The 20,088-nt window shown below is 49.2% G+C and overlaps 1 protein-coding gene across 2 annotated transcripts in view; it reads left to right on the plus strand.

Annotated features, from left to right (window-relative positions):
• The window catches only part of PSME3 (proteasome activator subunit 3), an 83,183-nt gene that overhangs the window by 38,225 nt on the left and 24,870 nt on the right, over positions 1-20,088 (plus strand). For both annotated transcript variants that reach the window (XR_013624280.1, XM_078783116.1), the window contains exons 5-8: positions 16,836-16,884; positions 16,992-17,104; positions 17,301-17,369; positions 19,581-19,648. Coding sequence is in view for 1 of the 2 variants with exons in the window: in XM_078783116.1 (XP_078639242.1) it covers positions 16,836-16,884; positions 16,992-17,104; positions 17,301-17,369; positions 19,581-19,648 (299 nt within the window). In the remaining variant the exon portion in view is untranslated. The remainder of the gene's footprint in view (positions 1-16,835; positions 16,885-16,991; positions 17,105-17,300; positions 17,370-19,580; positions 19,649-20,088) is intronic.

A 20,088-nucleotide genomic window follows, 5' to 3' on the forward strand; every position in this document is an offset into this window, starting at 1 on the left:
TCGCTGCTCTCTGATTGGTTGAATCGTTTTTTGGACATAGCTCGGTAACTACTTGTCCGATTAATATGAAACCTTGAAAAGGCACATCCTCGGGTCCCCAGCAATATACCTGGCAAGTTTCAAGTATATCGGACCCGTGGTTGTCGAGAAACAGCGGTCACAGACATACAGACATACAGAGATTACTGGAATTATAGATAGATATATATATATATATATATATATATATATATATATATATATATATATATATATATATATAAATCTATATATATATATACAGTCATCCCTCGCTATATCGCGGTTCACTTTTCGCGGCTTCGGTACATCGCGGGTTTTTCTCGCTAGTATATGTAAAATTATATCGCGGATTTTTCGCTATATCGCGGGATTTTGCGGTATAAATGTATTTTTATATACTATTATTTTAAATTTTTTTGTGGTAAAATAAGCATTTTCTAGCCTAAAAAATTAAAAAACGTAATAAAATAAGAAAAATACAGTGATTAAAACATATTACAAGAAATAAAATACTGTACATAGTGTACAGTAGAAGGGTAGACAAAGAGACAAAGAGTCGTGCGTATGGAAAACGCAGATGCGGCAGCTTCCGCTTGCGCTAGTTACCCATGTAATGGGTAACTGTAATGCTCTTTCTGGCTGTGCAGTACATTCATCATCGTCATCACCTTCATCGTCATCAGTACTGCACAGCTAATTCATCATCATCTTCATCACGCAAGTTGTAGTATTGAAGAGCCGGGGCTCTTGCTTGATACGGACGAAATGACGGGCAAGACACAAACTCGTCCGAGAAGATATTTATTCTCAAAACCAACTCGGGAACACTGTAACGCCCGTTTATCGGGCTGCATTATAAAGCACAACCAGAAACCGAAAGCCACGCCACGCTTCGGTGGTCACGTGATCAACAGGTGTAGCTGATTATACCCGCACGCGCGCCACACGCTTTGGCGGTCACGTGACCAGCCACTCTGGCGCCGGGATCCCCGCCGGTGACGTCACCGGCTGGAGCAAGGAGATTCTGATGCTGGTCTTGCTTGGGGAACCCATGGGTCGCTACAGTATCTTCAATGGTGAGTACCCATTAGAATTTTATATGTTGTTAAAATTACGTATGTTTAAGAGTGTAAAAAGTGTTTAAGAGTATAGGAAGTGTTTATAAGAGTATGGGAAAGGTTAATAAGAGTATGGGAAAGGTTAATAAGAGTGTGGGAAAGGTTAATAAGAGTGTGGGGAGGGTCATAAAGCTTTAAAATATATATAAATAATAAAATAAAAATATGGTCGCTACTTCGCGGATTTTCGTCTATCGCGGGGGGTTCTGGAACGTAACCCCCGCGATAAACGAGGGATCACTGTATATATATATATATATATATATATATATATATATATATATATATATATATATATATATATATATATATATATATATATATATATATACAGTCATCCCTCGCTATATCGCGGTTCACTTTTCGCGGATTCGGTACATCGCGGTTTTTTCTCGCTAGTATATGTAAAATTATATCGCGGATTTTTCGCTATATCGCGGGATTTTGCGGTATAAATGTATTTTTATATACTATTATTTTAAATATTTTTGTGGTAAAATAAGCATTTTCTAGCCTAAAAAATTAAAAAACGTAAAGAAATAAGAAAAATACAGTATTTAAAACATATTACAAGAAATAAAATACTGTACATAGTGTACAGTAGAAGGGTAGACAAAGAGTCGTGCGTATGGAAAACGCCAGTACATTCATCATCGTCATCACCTTCATCGTCATCAGTACTGCACAGCTAATTCATCATCATCTTCATCACGCAAGTTGTAGTATTGAAGAGCCGGGGCTCTTGCTTGATACGGACGAAATGACGGGCAAGACACAAACTCGTCCGAGAAGATATTTATTCTCAAAACCAACTCGGGAACACTGAAAAGCCCATTTATCGGGCTGCATTATAAAGCACAACCAGAAACCGAAAGCCACGCCTCTCAAGCGTGGCGTGCTTCGGTGAATCGGTGGTCACGTGATCAACAGGTGTAGCTGATTATACCCGCAAAGCGCGGCACGCTTTAGCGGTCACGTGACCAGCCACTCTCGCGCCGGGAATCCCCGCCGGTGACGTCACCGGCTGGAGCAAGGAGATTCTGATGCTGGTCTTGCTTGGGGAACCCATGGGTAGCTACAGTATCTTCAATGGTGAGTACCCATTAGAATTTTATATGTTGTTAAAATTACGTATGTTTAAGAGTGTAAAAAGTGTTTAAGAGTATAGGAAGTGTTTATAAGAGTATGGGAAAGGTTAATAAGAGTGTGGGGAGTTCATAATGCTTTAAAATATATATAATAAAAAAAAAAAAATATGGTCGCTACTTCGCGGATTTTCGTTTATCGCGGGGGGTTCTGGAACGTAACCCCCGCGATAAACGAGGGTTCACTGTATAGATATATATATATATATATATATATATATATATATATATATATATATATAGATATATATATATATAGATATACAGTGGTACCTCGGCTTACGAGTGCCCCAACGTACGAGTTTTTCGGGATACGAGCCGTCGCTCGGGCGGTTTGTTGCTTTGGGATACGAGCCGAGATCCGATGTACGAGCTCAAAAAATTTATTTTTTTGAATTTTCCGGTTGTGGCTTCCGGTTCCGGTCACGCGGTTATCTTGCCGTGAAAGCATCTCTGCTTGGATATAAAACACGCAATCGTCGAAATACATGAGCGAGGAATCTCCTTGCTCCAGCCGGTGACGTCATCGGCGGGGATCCCCGCCTCCAGAGTGGCTGGTCACGTGACCGCCAAAGCGTGTCGCGCGTGCGGGTATAATGAGCTACACCTGTGGATCACGTGACCACGGAAGCACGCCTCGCTTGAGAGGCATGGCTTTCGGTTTGCGTTTTGCTTTATAAGGCGCGATAAATGGGCTTTTGAGTGTTAGCGGTTCATGGCGTTGACGGTTCATGGCGGTTCATGGCGGAAGACTCAATGCCAATGGTGACAGAAGCCAAGACGGCCGGCTTAAACACCGCCGAAAGACCACGGTGTACCAACTTACGATGCAGAACATCTTGCACTTAATATGATGACAACAGGTGCCATCCTCTGACGTACCATTACAGGTACAGGTACAGTACACGTGAGCACAGAGCAAAAGTTCACTGAAACCGAGATTAAGAAAAAAGAAAAAACACCTCGTGGTCCGTGCTCGATATCCGAGTTTCAATCTTTTCAAACACATGATGCTCTCGGTCACGGTATCTCCTGCGAGCTGCTTCTCCTTCAACCACACAAACAACAACTTCTCCATATCTTCATGGATAGAGGTCCGGAGCTTTGAAATAATCGTAACGCCCTTGGCTGGCGTTATAGCCTTTATGGACTCCTTCTGCTTCAAAATCGTACATATCGTAGAAGGAGTACGATCGTACTGCCTCGCCAAGTCGACAACACGCACACCTCACCTGGCATGCTCTTCTCCTCTGCTTAATAAAACCAGTTTATTTCTTTACATTCTCTTGTATTATGTACAGTATATACGAGGTCGTGCTTGTTTATACATTATTTGTTATTTATAAAGTACATTTTTGTTATTTAAAAGCACCTAACAAAAAAAATTGGTGTTTTTTTTTTGAGGCTGGAACGGATTAATAGCATTTCAATGCATTTGAATGGGAAAATTTGCTTTGACTTACGAGCGATTTGGCTTACGAGCTCCGTCACGGAACGGATTAAACTCGTAAGCCGAGGTACCACTGTATATAGATATATATAGATATATATAGATATATATTATAGATAGATATATATATATATATATATATATAGATATATATTATAGATAGATATAGATATATATATATATATGTAGATATATATCTAGATATATATATAGATATATGACACTATTAGTGGGGCGGCTTAGCCCAAATATTCAAAAGAATTGTGCATTTTGTGATACAAGCACCAAATTTGGCACAAATGTACATTAATATTGTTGCGGATATGAGATTGGCCTCCATCCATATCCGCTTGTAAATATTCCCCTATTTCCCCAATACTTCCCAACTATCCCCAATCCCCCATTCCCTAGTCCCATTTTCTGTAAACAACACTCTGTAGACCCGACCTTCCCCTATTTCCCCCATTAAATGTCGCATCCAGGTCCACCGCATCTCACGTAGACAACTATAGGACATCTTGCTAGTTATTCTTAGTCTATGTCAGTTAAGGACTCGTTTCCATTAATTCTGACTTCGTTGCACCAGAATGTGATTGTATGGCACCGTTAGAAAGTTTAGGACCTCCCAATACCTCCCCGCAGCTCTTCCTCATGGTACAACAACAACAACAACAACAGCGGCGGCGGCGCGGGGAGTGCGCGTCCTCACTCCGGCTTGGTTAGCCGCCATCGAACATGTGCTCCGACGGGGTTACCACGTAGGGGCTCGCTGTCAGCTCCTCGTCAAGGGCGGAGCCCGGTAACCCCCCGCACCCAATAGAAGCGGCGGACCGATCCCATCTGGGGCGGGGCCAACGAGCCGAGGGCGTGTCACTCCCCGCTGAGCATGCGCAGGAAGAGGGAGGTGACGTCAGATGCGCCCTCAGCTTGGAGAGAGAAGACGCCACCTCCGAGCGCGGCAATACCTCCCCGCATCTCTGGACTGGACCGAGCTGTATCCTGTCCCTGAGCCAAGGTGCACCTTGTGCTATCGACTGCCTGTCCTTCCCTGCCATCAATCCCCGTGTAAGTCAGTCTTGTCCCGTTTGTCTGTGGTCTGTCGGGGATAGATAAGACTGTGTCTAAGTGCCCATCTTTTCTGTGCTTTACCTCTTACCTTGTAATCTACCCCTTTTCTGCATCACCAATTATATCCTCCTCCGGAGGTCTTGAGAACTGTACCCCTTGTGTCGTTGCATTTATCCCAGCCGTTGTGTCCTTTCCTTCATTGATTTAGCGTAGCGCGATTCGGCCAACGTTCGAGTGGAATCGGGCGGGATCGGGTTCTAATCGGGGAGTAACTGTTCGGACGCGGTAATACACCACCGCTCGGTCAATATAACATCTAAAACCGCGTCTGTAACAATTGGTGTCGGGAAGTGGGATTGGACCCGAAGCGCGCTTCACGCGCTCGAAATTATTAACGGCGAAATTTGATTTTGTTTTACAAAAATAAAAACCCGAATTTTGAAAGTCGCGCTATGGCGGATCAAGACGGCTGGGTTCCGGTAGAGGAGAGTGAGGCAGGGTCGATCCAGGACCAAATTGAGGGACAAGAGGAGAGCGAAGCAGTGAGGGCGGCAGGTTCGCAAAATGGCGCCTCGCACATGGCTGCGGCGGCCGCACCCGCTGCACAAGTGGGAGGGATGGCCCAAATGCAGGCCCTCATGGAGCAATTTATGGCGCAAATGCAGGCGTCCCTCAACCTGCAGAAGGACGATATGAGGGCTAATAGTGAGCAAATGAGGGCTGATAGTGAGCGATTGGAGGGCCAAATGGGGGTAATGGGGAACCGGATGGATGCTCAGGGTGAGCGATTGGAGGGCCAAATGGGGGTAATGGGGAACCGGATGGATGCTCAGGGTGAGCGATTGGAGGGCCAAATGGGGGTAATGAGGAACGAAGCGAGGGGTACCGGTGAGGGGTTAGAACAAAGGATGGGGGCCCAGATCGGAGGGTTAGGGAGTAGAATAGAGGGATTAGACAATAGATTAGGGGAAATACAGGAGGGGTTAATGGGGGTAGAAAACAGAATGGCCGCTCAAGAGAATCAAATGGAAGGGATGCAAAAGGGGTTAGAGGGGTTAGAAAACAGTATGGAAGGCAAATTGAGGGACATGAGGGACCAAGCGGAAAGGGAAGTTAAACAAATGGGGCAGCAGATAGAGGGGGTCTGAATGGGGGTAGAAACTAAATTGGATGCTCACAGGGAGGAAATGGAGCAGATGAGGGTGGCATCTGGGCAGGAGATGCAAGTGATGGGAGAAGAGATCAGAAGAGGGGTGAGTGAGGAGGTCGGAGGAGTGCGCGAGGAGGTGAGGCACTGTAAGGAGCGCATGGAGAAGGAGGTGAGAAAGGGGACTGTAAAATTGCAAGGTGGTATAGAGGAGTTGACGCTGGGAGTAGAACAACTGACAGTGGGACAAAAGGAGTTGGGGGACCAGGTAAAGAAGAACACAGCGGTAATAGAGGGTTTAAAATCGACACAGAAGGAGATGAAAAAGGACGTAGGGGTAATTAAAAAAGAGTGTCAGACGGTACATGAGGACCTGACGAGGAAAATGAACAAAGTGGTAGAGGTGATGGAGGTTAAAGAGCGGGAGGTGCGGGAGCACATAGAAAAAAATAAGGTGGAGTTAGAGGAAGAACTTAAGGGGGCGCACGAGGAGATGAAGGAGGTGAAGCAGAAATTAGAAGAAGTGGAAGAAGGGGTGAGCGAAATTAAGAAGCGACGGAGAGTGGATAAGAAAGAGATAAAGGAGGAAGTAAAAGAATTGGTCCAAAGTCTGTGTTCGGATCGTGATGATGTGCTCATTAACCGGATGAGGGATTCGCAGGTGATGGAGGAGAAGCGAAGAGAAAGAGGACCCGGTGTAAGTGGTGACCAATATGGTCGTGCGTATGATGCGCCAGGTGATTTAATAAGCTTGGGGGTCGAGATGGACCCGGATGTTCGTGAGAGGCCAAGAGTGAGGTGTATGGCTGGTCCGGAGGGTATGGAACGTGGGTGCGAGCGAGAGGGTCCGGTGATGGGAGAGGTGCGAGGTGTGGGTGAGCAAGGTGGTGGTGGTATGGAATGGGTAGCGGGTTGCGGAAGTGTGACCCATGCATCGACACCAACAGGGGTAGTTGTTAGAGGGACAGGGGAGGCACGAGAGCCCCTTGGGGGTAATGTACTGTGGGGGCCCGGCTGGTTCGGCCCCGCGCTGACCCCGCAAGGGGCGACGCACGGGGTCCGGCAGGCAGGCAACGACTCGCATACGAGGTGGTCCCACAAGGTCCCACTCGCGCCGTATGACGGCAAGAGTGATCTACGCGCGTACCTGGCGCAGTTTGACTGTGTGTGTAAGGGCAACGGTTGGGGTGAGGTGGAGTACACCTGGTGGCCGCATTGCGCGGCGCGGCGGCGGAGGTGCTGACGGCATTACCACCGGGTGCTCTCACCCTGCCAGCCCTCCGCGACGCCCTAATTAATCGATTCGGCATTGAACAGCAGAGCGAGCTTGTTAAAGCTCAGCTCGCGCTGCGAAAACGCAAGCCCCAGGAAGCCATCGGGGAACTTGCCCACGACATTCGCCGCGCAGTGGGGATCGCACATGCTAGCATGGCAGCGGATTCCCGGGAAAGCCTGGCGCTGGACCATTTTATCCAGGCCCTCCCGGATATTGAGCTCCGGCAACAGCTCGCCATGTGGCGCCCGCAGACTCTGAGCCAGGCGGCTGACGCTGCGGCCCGTTGGGAAGCAGCGAGGCCCCTGGCCCGGGGGAGCGAGCGTCACGCAATGGCGGTCCGCCAGGTGGGACCCCCGATGGATGGCGGACCCCTTAGGGGGCCCGCCCCCGACGTGAGTCCTGACCTGGCGGGCATGGTCCGGAGGCTGGTGGACCAGCGCCTGGCGGGACCTGGACCATGGCAGGCGGCCCCGGAGGTGGCCTGCGGTGGACCACGAGCGGGTAATCCAATTCGGACCTAAAGGGGGGGAAATTTGGAATTCCGGAGACAAGCACCTTATCAGGTGAGGTGCTATACTTGCAACCGTCTGGGTCACCTGGCGCGGCACTGTCGAGCCACGCGCCGGGATGATCCCCGGCGGTTGAGGTCCTCAACTCCGCCCAGGGGGGAGCGGGTTAGCCGACCCCAGACACCCCCCCCGCCAGACCCCGGGAAACTAGAAGGTGTCGGGCACGTAGGGCGGTGTTCGGCAGAAGAGGATGGAGGAGAGCCCTCATTGACGCGACAGGTCATTTATTGTGGCCAGATTGGAACCGGTAGCCTGACAATCAGATGCAAAATTGCCGGCGTGGGGGTAGACGCCGTAGTGGACACAGGAGCTAGCGCCACGATCATCAGCCCTGTGGTCCTTGATTCGAGCGCAGGTGGCTGGGATAAGATCCAGCGCCTGCAAAATTATAGTTTGCAACTCGCTACCGGGGTAATGGCCCCGATCATAGGGCATGGTTCTGTGACCCTCAAGTTAGGGTCGGTAAGGAGGGAGATAGATGTTTGGGTGGCGGAGGTGTGCGACCCATGTTTAATAGGGTTGGATTTGTTGACTGCCAGCGGTTGTAAAATCGACTTGTGCCGGGGGATCCTGCAGGTGGGAGTAGAAGAGCTGCCGTTAGGGGGAGTGAGCACGGCCGAGAGAGCGGAGCTGGAGGCTTCCGAGGCCGTGACCATTCCCCCAAGGGCCGAGGTGATAGTGCCGGCCCGGTGGGCAGCTCGCCCAACATGGCAGGAGTCCTGCGGCCTGGTCGAACCGGTGGCAGCGCAGTCCATACCGGACTGCGCTGTCCATACTCACTTTAATCGTGGGCCGCACCCTTGTAAAAACGGACGGACTGGTAGTGGCCGTCCGAGTAATAAATATAAGTACAGAACCACGCACTATAGTAAGGGGCACGAGGGTAGCTGGCTGCACCCCAGTTGAGGAAGTCGCGACAGTGAGGGGCGAGAACGTCCAGCCGAGCCGGCCCCGGGGGGAGCCTTCAATAAGAAGTAGGAATTGGCCCGATCCCATTTGCGAGATGGTAAATCGTAGTAGCGTAGAGTTGGGAGGTACCCAGAGGGAGGCCTTACACAAACTGGTTGGGTCCCATTTGGACCTCTTCTCCCTGTCCACCGAGGATATTGGACGTACGGGCCTGGTGAAACATCAGATCCACACCGGTGAGGCCCGGCCTATTCGTCAGGCCGCCCGACGGCTCCCTTGGAGCAAGAGGGCGGAAGCTGACGAGCAGGTTGAAAAAATGCTCGACGCAGGCGTGATCGAGCCCTCGGGAAGTCCTTGGATGTCACCTGTTGTGCTGGTCAAAAAGAAGGATGGGACCACGCGGTTCTGCGTGGACTATCGCCAGCTAAACAACGTGACACTCAAGGACTCATATCCCCTGCCAAGGATTGATGACACCCTCGATGCCGTTGCGGACTCAAATTGGTTCTCAACTTTGGACCTCAAGAGTGGGTATTGGCAGGTGGAGATGGATAGGGCAGGGAAGGAGAAAACGGCATTCTCCACAGGTAAGGGACTGTATCAGTTTACTGTGATGCCGTTTGGTTTGTGTAACGCCCCCGCCACCTTTGAAAGATTGATGGAACATGTACCAGGCGGCATGCCATGGCAATCATGCCTGGTGTACCTGGATGACGTCCTAGTACATGCCAAAACGTTCCCCCAGGCAGTAGCTAATTTGGACCAGGTGTTCGGGTGCCTCAGACAGGCAGGGTTGAAGCTGAACCCGAGTAAGTGCACCTTGTTTGCCAAGGAGGTGGCCTATTTAGGCCACGTCATCGGTTGCGAGGGGGTAAAAACGGACCCAGACAAAATTAAAGCGGTAGAGGAGTGGCCCGCACCACGTACCATCAAAGAGGTGCGGGGATTTTTGGGACTCTGCTCCTACTACCGGCGCTTTGTGGCGAAATTTGCGGAGTTGGCCCGTCCCCTCCACCGGCTTACGGAGAAGGGGACGCGATTTAATTGGACACGGGAGTGCCACGAGGCCTTCCAAAAATTGAAGGGGTGTCTAACATCCGCACCCCTTCTAGCTTACCCCACTAGCAACGGGGCATTTACCCTGGACACGGATGCGAGCCAGGAAGGATTGGGCGCAGTTTTGTCTCAGACACAGGAGGGCGTGGAGAGAGTGATTGGTTACTATAGTCGGGCCTTAAGTAGGCCCGAGCGAAATTATTGCGTCACTCGCAAAGAGTTATTGGCTATGCTGGCTGCCATGAACCATTTCCACCCGTACTTGTACGGGCGGAAATTTTTGGTTAGAACTGACCATTCCTCCTTGCAATGGCTCCTTCGGTTCAAGGAACCAGAGGGCCAAATTGCAAGGTGGTTGGAAAAGTTGCAGCAGTACGATTTTGATGTGGCCCATAGGGCCGGGAAGGCCCATGGTAATGCGGACGCACTCTCTCGGCGTCCTTGTCTGGGGGAAAACTGCAAATTTTGTGCGAGACACGAGGAGAGGGAACAATTGGGCGATTCGGACCCGACCCTCGTTGTCCGGGCAACCCGGGTGAGAGGGCCAATTTTGCCACTAACCGCAGATGAGGAATTCGGAACTTTGGCTTGGAGCGCGGCCCAGCGGGAGGACCCCGTACTGGGGCCGGTGCACGAATGGGTGAGATTGGGGCAAAGACCTAATGGGGAAGAGGTCACCCCCCTCGGGGCACAGACCAAGGCGTATTGGGCTCAGTGGAAAACCCTGGAATTGAAGGATAACATCTTGTATCGCAAGTGGGTGGAGGTTCCCTCTGATAAAACTTCCTGGCTGGTGGTAGTCCCAAATAAATTTAAGACCGATATATTGCAACAGGTGCATGGTACCCGCCCCGGCGGCCATTTGGGCAGGACAAAGACGACATCGCAGGTACGCCGGAGGTTTTATTGGGTGAATATGGGGCGCGACATACAGGACTGGTGTCGGAGATGCGACGCCTGTACTGCCAAAAAGGGACCAGCACGGAGGATGAGGGCCCCCCTTCAATTACACCAGGTGGGGGCCCCCTAGAGCGGGTGGCCATGGATATCCTAGGCCCACTACCCCGCACCCGCCTAGGTAATAAGTACATCCTCGTTGTGATGGACTACTTCACCAAGTGGCCGGAGGCCTACGCCCTCCCCAACCAAGAAGCAGGGGTGTTAGCGCAGGCCTTCGTGGAAGGATTTGTGTGCCGGCATGGGATTCCACAGGAGTTGCACACCGACCAGGGACGAAATTTTGAGAGCAAATTGCTAAAAGATGTGTGCAGTCTCCTGTCAATTCGGAAAACAAGAACAACGCCTTTAAGACCTCAATCTGACGGGATGGTGGAAAGATTCAACCGAACTTTAATCCAACAACTGGCACTGTTCACCGCCACCCGTCAGGATGACTGGGACGAACATCTCCCTTATTTGCTCATGGCCTACCGAACCAGCCAGCACGGGGCCACCGCATGCAGTCCAGCGTTGCTTATGTATGGGCGGGAGTTACGGGCTCCCGCCGACTTGCTATGCGGTCCCGTGCCAGACACAGTGGTTAACCCGCCGAGGGAGGGGTACGCACGTCACCTAGAGGAAGGCATGGAGCTAGTCCATGCCTTCGCCCGCCGCCAACTCCATCTGGCGGGGGAAAAGATGAAGCGCAGGTACGACCACCGGAGCCAGGGGAGTCAGTACACTCCGGGGATGAAGATTTGGTTCTTCAATCCCCGGAGGAGGAAGGGTAGGTGCCCGAAACTCACCTCTCCCTGGCAAGGCCCGGGGGTCGTCCTGTCGCAAGTCTGTGACGTGGTAGTAAAAATCAAAATGGGGCCACGAGCCCTCCCTCGGATCGTCCACGCCGACCGAATAAGACCCTACACCGGCGAGCAGGCGCCCCCGTGGATTGCCTCGGCTTTAGATGCCGAGGCGGGACCCAGTACCTCTGAATAAGGGGGGCTTATTAGTGCCAGAGGACTGGGGGGATTGATGAGCGATGGGCCCGGTGGGTAAGGGTGGCATCCCTGCCACCCTTCCCATGAGTGGGGCAAATGCGCTATAGTTTATGGGGTGTATGGCAGTGAAAACTAGCCCGGGTGGGTTAGGTTATATTGTTAGGGATCTAGAGATGACATTAAGTGACGTTAAGATTAGTTAGTGACTGATACCTGTAGTGGGGACGCAGGTAGATTAGAGTGGATGATAATGACGAGGGAGCGCAATAGTTTAAAGGGACGACTGGGAAGCGCAAGTTTCAGAGGGGAGTAGTTAGATGAGATGATGCTGTGTGAGAACTGGACAGGTGTGTGGAGCAGTGCATGAGGAATGAGTGTTGTGGATCAGCGCGAATGCGCTTGGGGAGAGAAGGGTGCAGGTGGCACCAGGTGTGAGAGCACAGGTGTGCAAGTAAAGGTGGTGTGGAGAGAGTTGGAGTAAGTGGTACGGAGTGGTGTGCATGGTGCGAAGGTGTGAATGGGGGAAGAGTGGACCCCCATCACGGATACCCGGGGCGGGTAGTGTAAGTGTTAGGTAGAGGGTATAGGTAAATTGTGGTTGGATATTGGCATCTGTGGTGCGGGTAGAAGAATGGTATTGTGGATGGGTGCATTAGTGTTGTGGAAATGGTTGGGCGTGTAGCCTGTTAGTGTGTGTAGTTGGTTTGGGCACTCCACCACTGTGAGGATGTCGGCCAGGTGAGGCCGCAGGTGGGCTCTGGGAGCCGTTAGTGTCAGTGGGTGCCTGAGGATCCCGGGTGTGGATCGGGCAGCCCGTGCCAGAGAGGGCACTGAGGGGGTGAGAGTGCGAGAGGGCCTTCCCCAGTTAGTTAGGTTAGGGTGAGGAGCAGGTAAGCTCGGGTGGCAACTGCAGTGGTGGAGGTGTGCAGGTGGGTAGACCTGCTGGGAGAGCTACACGTCGCAGCCCAGAAATTGTGCGAGGGCACCGGGAGATGAATCGGGGGAGTGAGACCCCAAATTGAGAAGCACCACAGTTTGGTCAATGGGAATTGGTTTTTAGAACCCAAAGTGTAAGTTGGCCAATGGATTGGCAGGGAAAGACCCCGGGTAATGTAAAGTTGTTAAAGTCATTTAGGAAATAGTTAGGATTGATGAACCTGTCGCACCATACGCAGCCACTTACCTGAGGTGATGATGATGACTCCACACCTGTGTTCTTTTGTTCTGTGTTGCAGGAAATGAGAATTGCTGTTGGATTTGTGAGACGCATCACGACGTGGATAAGACATTGGGGTGATTCCATCTCTCCCTCCTTAGGAGGGACTGATGATGAATTGGTGATGGCAAATTTTGATGTTGAGTTGGAGATGGCAAATTTTGATGAGAGTTGGAAATGGCAAATTTGATTGGTTAGGAGGGAGAGAAGACGAATTTGGTTTATGGGAGGAACGGGGAAGACAGTAGGGACGTTTGTGATGTGTAAAGTAGATGTTTATGGGTAGTGTTGTGTTTTGTGGATACAGTAAGGGGTAAGGGAGGGGCAATGTAGGTTACCTGGTGGGGGGGGGGGGCGTACGGTAGGAACGTACCTGTCTCACCTGGTTCCCATGTGCCCCCAGTGTGCATTACCTTGCATTGCGTGCACTTTTGCGCCCTTACCACCTTACTCACTTGTCTTTTTTTTGTCTCCCACCTCCGAGGATCTGGCTTTGGGGCAGAGAGAGAGGAGAGAGAGGTGCTGGCTCCGCAGTTGTGGGCCTGTACTTTCGCTGCTTGCTGCCTGGATCGATACACCATATGGACCGCAATTTTTGTGGCCGCCCACCATGGACCGCAGTTCTTTTGCGGGCAAGCACCACCCGTTGATGGACCTCTGGGTCAACGTGGCACCTATGCCATACAGGTGAACCACTTATAGTTGGCCCCCCTGACGGCCACAATTTAGAAATGGACGCGGTTGGCGCCTTTCTTTATTTTTAAAGAAGCCAGAAGGCCAAGTACACCACATGAAGGCAAGACCAGCGGCAGAACATCGGCCGGCTGCGACACCACCGGTGACCATGGACACTTGATTGTGCATTATTGTTGAACACTTTATTGGTGCACCGGATGGTGCTGACTGTACATGATGGGGTGGTGCTTTTGGTGCTTGGACGGGGTGCTCTGCACATTATTAAAGGCCGTAGGGCCACAGGGCACTCGTGGGTTGGTGTATCGATGCTGGCATGCGTGCTCTCTCTCTATGCATAACATCTGCATGTGTTCCTCAAAGAACAGGTCCTGGATCGTAGTGTAAATATCAGTCTTGTGTAAATAATGCTCCCTACCGGCTGTATGTTTAGTTTGAGGATTCTTTCCGCGATTCGGTTATCCTGTGGGTGTGTTTCTGTGAGGAGAAGGGTGCAACGTCGCAGGGGGACATATTTACTCATTTGTGAACATCTGTAAAACTGTCGCACTCAGGGTTGAGTTAATAGTAGAGGGAACTACATCTGAGTGCCACACTAAAGTAAGTAAAAATTTATCGGGTCGGGACGCCCCGAGGTAGAGAAGGGTGCAATGTTGCGGATATGAGATTGGCCTCCATCCATATCCGCTTGTAAATATTCCCCTATTTCCCCAATACTTCCCAACTATCCCCAATCCCCCATTCCCTAGTCCCATTTTCTGTAAACAACACTCTGTAGACCCGACCTTCCCCTATTTCCCCCATTAAATGTCGCATCCAGGTCCACCGCATCTCACGTAGACAACTATAGGACATCTTGCTAGTTATTCTTAGTCGATGTCAGTTAAGGACTCGTTTCCATTAATTCTGACTCTTCGTTGCACCAGAATGTGATAGTATGGCACCGTTAGAAAGTTTAGGACCTCCCAATACCTCCCCGCAGCTCTTCCTCATGGTACAACAACAACAACAACAACAACAGCGGCGGCGGCGCGGGGAGTGCGCGTCCTCACTCCGGCTTGGTTAGCCGCCATCGAACATGTGCTCCGACGGGGTTACCACGTAGGGGCTCGCTGTCAGCTCCTCGTCAAGGGCGGAGCCCGGTAACCCCCCGCACCCAATAGAAGCGGCGGACCGATCCCATCTGGGGCGGGGCCAACGAGCCGAGGGCGTGTCACTCCCCGCTGAGCATGCGCAGGAAGAGGGAGGTGACGTCAGATGCGCCCTCAGCTTGGAGAGAGAAGACGCCACCTCCGAGCGCGGCAATACCTCCCCGCATCTCTGGACTGGACCGAGCTGTATCCTGTCCCTGAGCCAAGGTGCACCTTGTGCTATCGACTGCCTGTCCTTCCCTGCCATCAATCCCCGTGTAAGTCAGTCTTGTCCCGTTTGTCTGTGGTCTGTCGGGGATAGATAAGACTGTGTGTAAGTGCCCATCTTTTCTGTGCTTTACCTCTTACCTTGTAATCTACCCCTTTTCTGCATCACCAATTATATCCTCCTCCGGAGGTCTTGAGAACTGTACCCCTTGTGTCGTTGCATTTATCCCAGCCGTTGTGTCCTTTCCTTCATTGATTTAGCGTAGCGCGATTCGGCCAACGTTTGAGTGGAATCGGGCGGGATCGGGTTCTAATCGGGGAGTAACTGTTCGGACGCGGTAATACACCACCGCTCGGTCAATATAACATCTAAAACCGCGTCTGTAACAATATGTTGCGAACATTTTCAGATATTGGGCCACTTGAAATTCCGTAATTTTTTTTTTCAAATTTTTTCAAATTTCGTAATTTCAAATTTTTCGGGTGACACCGTCACAATTTCGGTCTTCGAGGCCGGCCGATAGGCAAAGTGTGACCGGAAGGGACGAGGTTCTCCTGACCACGTGGCCCTCGATCTGGGAAGCGAGAGGCGTTCCATTAGTGGACGCGCCCCTCACGCCCGACTTTTGGGCGGCCCCGGCAGGCCGTTTGTTTTGACGTTCCGTGACAGGCCCCGCACCCCCACCTCCGGGCCGACCGGAAGCTTGTGCTGAGTACATCATACCTGAACAACTCAGTGAGGCAGAACACAGCAGTGCACACCAGGGTGACCCCTTCAGTGCATAAACCAATTAACCTGTCCACTGCAGGGCATATAGAAATGAAGTTATTTTCTGCATATAATAATAATATAAGTTCAGTTCTATATAACAATTTCTGTTATCACCACTACCACTACAACTACCACTACTACAAGCTTTGTCTGGAATTTTGTGGACTAACAGACAAACAGACATACAGACAAGCTGGGATCAAAACATTACCTCCTTCCACCATTGAGTGTAGAGGTAAACATCATGGAAATTATATCATGCCCTAGATTTAATTCATGCTTACCCGTGTATTTGCTTCACTGGTTCACAAGGTCTTTTGCATACATGTAATTCAGACTCTCGTCTTCATTGCTGACCACACAATGTTCGCAACATATTAATGTACATTTGTGCCAAATTTGGCGCTTGTATCACAAAATGCACAATTCTTTTGAATATTTGGGCTAAGCCGCCCCACTATATCGGCCGGCCTCGAAGACCGAAATTGTGACGGTGTCACCCGAAAAATTTGAAATTACGAAATTTGAAAAAATTTGAAAAAAAAAATTACGGAATTTCAAGTGGCCCAATATCTGAAAATGTTCGCAACATATTAATGTACATTTGTGCCAAATTTGGTGCTTGTATCACAAAATGCACAACAGGTTTGCTATGCTGCTACACTATATACACTTGTTTGCCACAAAGAAAATTCAAATAAACACCGCAACATTTTCTAATCAGCTTTCTTTGACGTGCACTTTGTCTTTCATATATAGGATTATTTATAGGATATAATTATGAGAAATGTGCTTATATAATTTTTTTTAAATGCCAAAAATGAGCTGTGAGGATTTTTTTTTTTTTGACTTTGTTTGCCAAGATCTCTGCATGGCAGATAAAATGAACATACCTGGCATAACGTGAGAACAAGCATCATATGTACACCGTATGAAGTTGGCAGGCAGATTGCCTCCTCCCTGATGGTCATTAGTGAGCCAGTCTGGTTTTTCATGAACCATTGTCTTCAACACGATGCCACCAAAGGTTTTGATTGTGATTATAAAAACTATTGATTGCTAAATTATCTATGATAATTGTTGTGATCATCCTCCTTTAGCACCAGGGAAAGAAACGGAAGTTGACTACCACCGAGTCTGACTGTGAAGGTTCGTACATAGACTGTATGTAGTCCCTCTACATGAATGCGACGGTATTATTCAAGAAACAAAGGATTTGTACAATAGTAAGTGTTTGCATACCTTTGCTCTAACAGGAACAAAGGTATACGCCTTTCTTAATGGAAATGTGAGGAGCAACCAGAACCTGGTGACTTTGATTGAGAGGATCAAGCCGGAAATCAGAACCCTCATGGACAAATGCAACACAGTGAGAACTTGTTCTTCATCCAGAAAAATTTTCATTGGCAAATATATTAAAGTTCAATAGTTATTTTATAATCGTAACATTGTCCAAGCAAAAGAATGTCATATTGTATAGTTAATTGATTGCTCCATCTGTATTTTTTTTTTCTAACCTTCATCTGATGTCAACTATCCAGTTTTCTTTTCCCATGTACATCCAGGTGAAGATGTGGATTCAGCTGATGATTCCAAAAATCGAAGATGGAAACAATTTTGGAGTGTCAGTTCAGGTAAAGAAGCATCGCTTTCATGAAAACTTGTTGGCCTTCTGTTGAATTGGAATCATACTTGAAACTTTCATGAAAATAACTGATTTTGATAAGATAATTGTAAAATGTACGGCATGACCCAAACTCGTCCAGATTGTTTGCATTCACCCAAGTCCAGGTTCACGCCAATTTAATTGCACATACAGTACAAACTTTTTTTTGCACAAACTTTTTTTTGCACATCTTTCTCGGTCTTTTTCCTGATGGGTTTTGTTGTTTGAAGGTTTCATATGGACAGAAGAATATTGGAGGCATTGCATCTGCTTTTAGCCCCGTCTTGGATTGGTATCCTAAAAGCTCTGGCTTGAGATTTAAAAAATTTTTTAAATGTGTGTTGGGTTGGAGCAATGTCCGTGTTGTTCCTTTCCCATATCAGCTTATAAAGTAAATAAACTGTGTGATGTCGGTGACAATCAAAAGGGGCAGATGTTACTTCTCCTTGAAGTGTTAGGTAATTGATTCAAATTATTGTCAAAGCATCAGTTAATGCTTCGGTGATTGGCACTGGCAGGGTGAAAGATATTGTACTAAATCCAGAAAGTCACTGATTTATGTCGTGGGTGCGTTTCTCCACACTGCAACGTTATCCGATTGATTGGACGGAGGCATGTGGCTTTTCTTCGGATTGATTGGACAGAGGCGTGGGGCTGTTCATTGGATTGATGGACAGAGGTGTGGGATTGTTCGTCGGATTGATTGGACAGAGATGTGGGACTGTTCGTCGGATTGATTGGACAGAGGTGTGGGGCTGTTCGTCGGATTGATTGGACAGAGGTGTGGGGCTGTTCATCGGATTGATTGGACAGAGGTGTGGGACTGTTCGTCGGATTCGATTGGACAGAGGTGTGGGACTGTTCGTCGGATTTATTGAAAAGAGGTGTGGGACTGTTCGTCGGATTAATTGGACAGAGGTGTGGGACTGTTCGTCGGATTAATTGGACAGAGGTGTGGGACTGTTCATCGGATTGATTGGACAGAGGCGTGAGGCTGTTCGTCGGATTGATTGGACAGAGGCGTGGGGCTGTTCGTCGGATTGATTGGACAGAGGTGTGGGACGGTTCGTCGGATTGATTGGACAGAGGCGTGGGGCTGTTCGTCGGATTGATTGGACGGAGGCGTGGGGCTGTTCGTCGGATTGATTGGACAGAGGCGTGGGGCTGTTCGTCGGATTGATTGGACAGAGGCGTGGGGCTGTTCGTTGGATTGATTGGACAGAGGTGTGGGACTGTTCGTAGGATTGATTGGACAGTGGTGTGGGACTGTTCGTCGGATTTATTGAAAAGAGGTGTGGGACTGTTCGTCAGATTGATTGGACAGTGGTGTGGGACTGTTCGTAGGATTGATTGGACAGTGGTGTGGGACTGTTCGTCGGATTTATTGAAAAGAGGTGTGGGACTTCGTCAGATTGATTGGACAGAGGTGTGGGACTGTTCGTCGGATTGATTGGACAGAGGCATGGGGCTGTTCGTTGGATTGATTGGACAGAGGTGTGGGACTGTTTGTCAGATTGATTGGACAGAGGTGTGGGACTGTTCATCGGATTGATTGGAGAGAGGCGTGGGGCTGGTCATCGGATTGATTGGAGAGAGGTGTTGAGCTGTTAATTGGATTGAGCCGTGGGTAGTGAAGGGGCGGGATACTGTTTGTTCCACTGACTAGACAGAGGTGGCCTTGGCAAACCCGGCTGATTGATTGCACAGAGGCGGTGGGGGGGGGGGGGGGGGGGGGGGCGGGACCAACTAATGCTGGCAGATGGGATGCCCAGTTTAACTTCCATCCTAGGGACAGCACACTCTGATGGATCACCCTGTATGTGAAGCACCAGGATTCCAGTTGATAGTTGGGCAGAGATGCAAACCCACACTAGCTCAGAGGCAAGTGTGCATACCTGTAGGCCATCATGCCAGCCTCGGTGGGAGCCATTTAGTTTGTAGATGTTCACTCTGCCAGTGTTTTAGTTTATGGATAATTAAAGAAAGGAAGTTTCAGATTCATTTGCTTTCTTTATTCGGTCAATTCCTGCTTCGCATACATGGCAAATTCCAGGTTAATGCCCTGGTCATATGTGAATGGTTGTTTTTTTTCCTTTGGAATCCCCCAACAAGTCATACTTTTGTTTGCTCGTGTTTTGTTGCTTGATCATGCAATTTTCAAAGAGCCATCACTTTTTAGGAGGATACAGTTGCAGAGCTGAGGACAGTCGAGGGTGAAGCTGCATCATTTCTTGATCAGATATCACGGTAATTCCGACACTACTTTTTGACTACCACCACTCATGGCTTTGATTTTCACATTCAATGACATGCAGCATTTAGAGCCAGTGATTTCCCATTTTAAAAAGTGCCATTTTATTTTGCAAGAAGTCAAAATTCTGTTTCATCAAAACAACTTTAATTTTGTGTTATCAATGGATAAAGGAGCATTTATTTGTGCACTTGCATTGGAAAATATATATATATAATTCTGTATGTGATTCTCCACAGATTTAATTCCCAATGTCAACTAGAAACATCCACTCATTCTGGGAGACGGTGTTTGGGGGGAAATCTATTTTGTGCCTGTGGCTAGTAATACCACCTTCCCTCCCACTCTGGCAGTGGTCAATAAACAACCTGCACTGTGCTGCATGCATAGGTGATAATCGCGAGTCATCAGCACACCTTCATGGCGGATGGGGAAG

This window comes from Myxine glutinosa, chromosome 1, assembly GCF_964187855.1.
Source record: "Myxine glutinosa chromosome 1, kmMyxGlut1.1, whole genome shotgun sequence".
Taxonomy (NCBI): Eukaryota; Metazoa; Chordata; class Myxini; order Myxiniformes; family Myxinidae; genus Myxine; species Myxine glutinosa.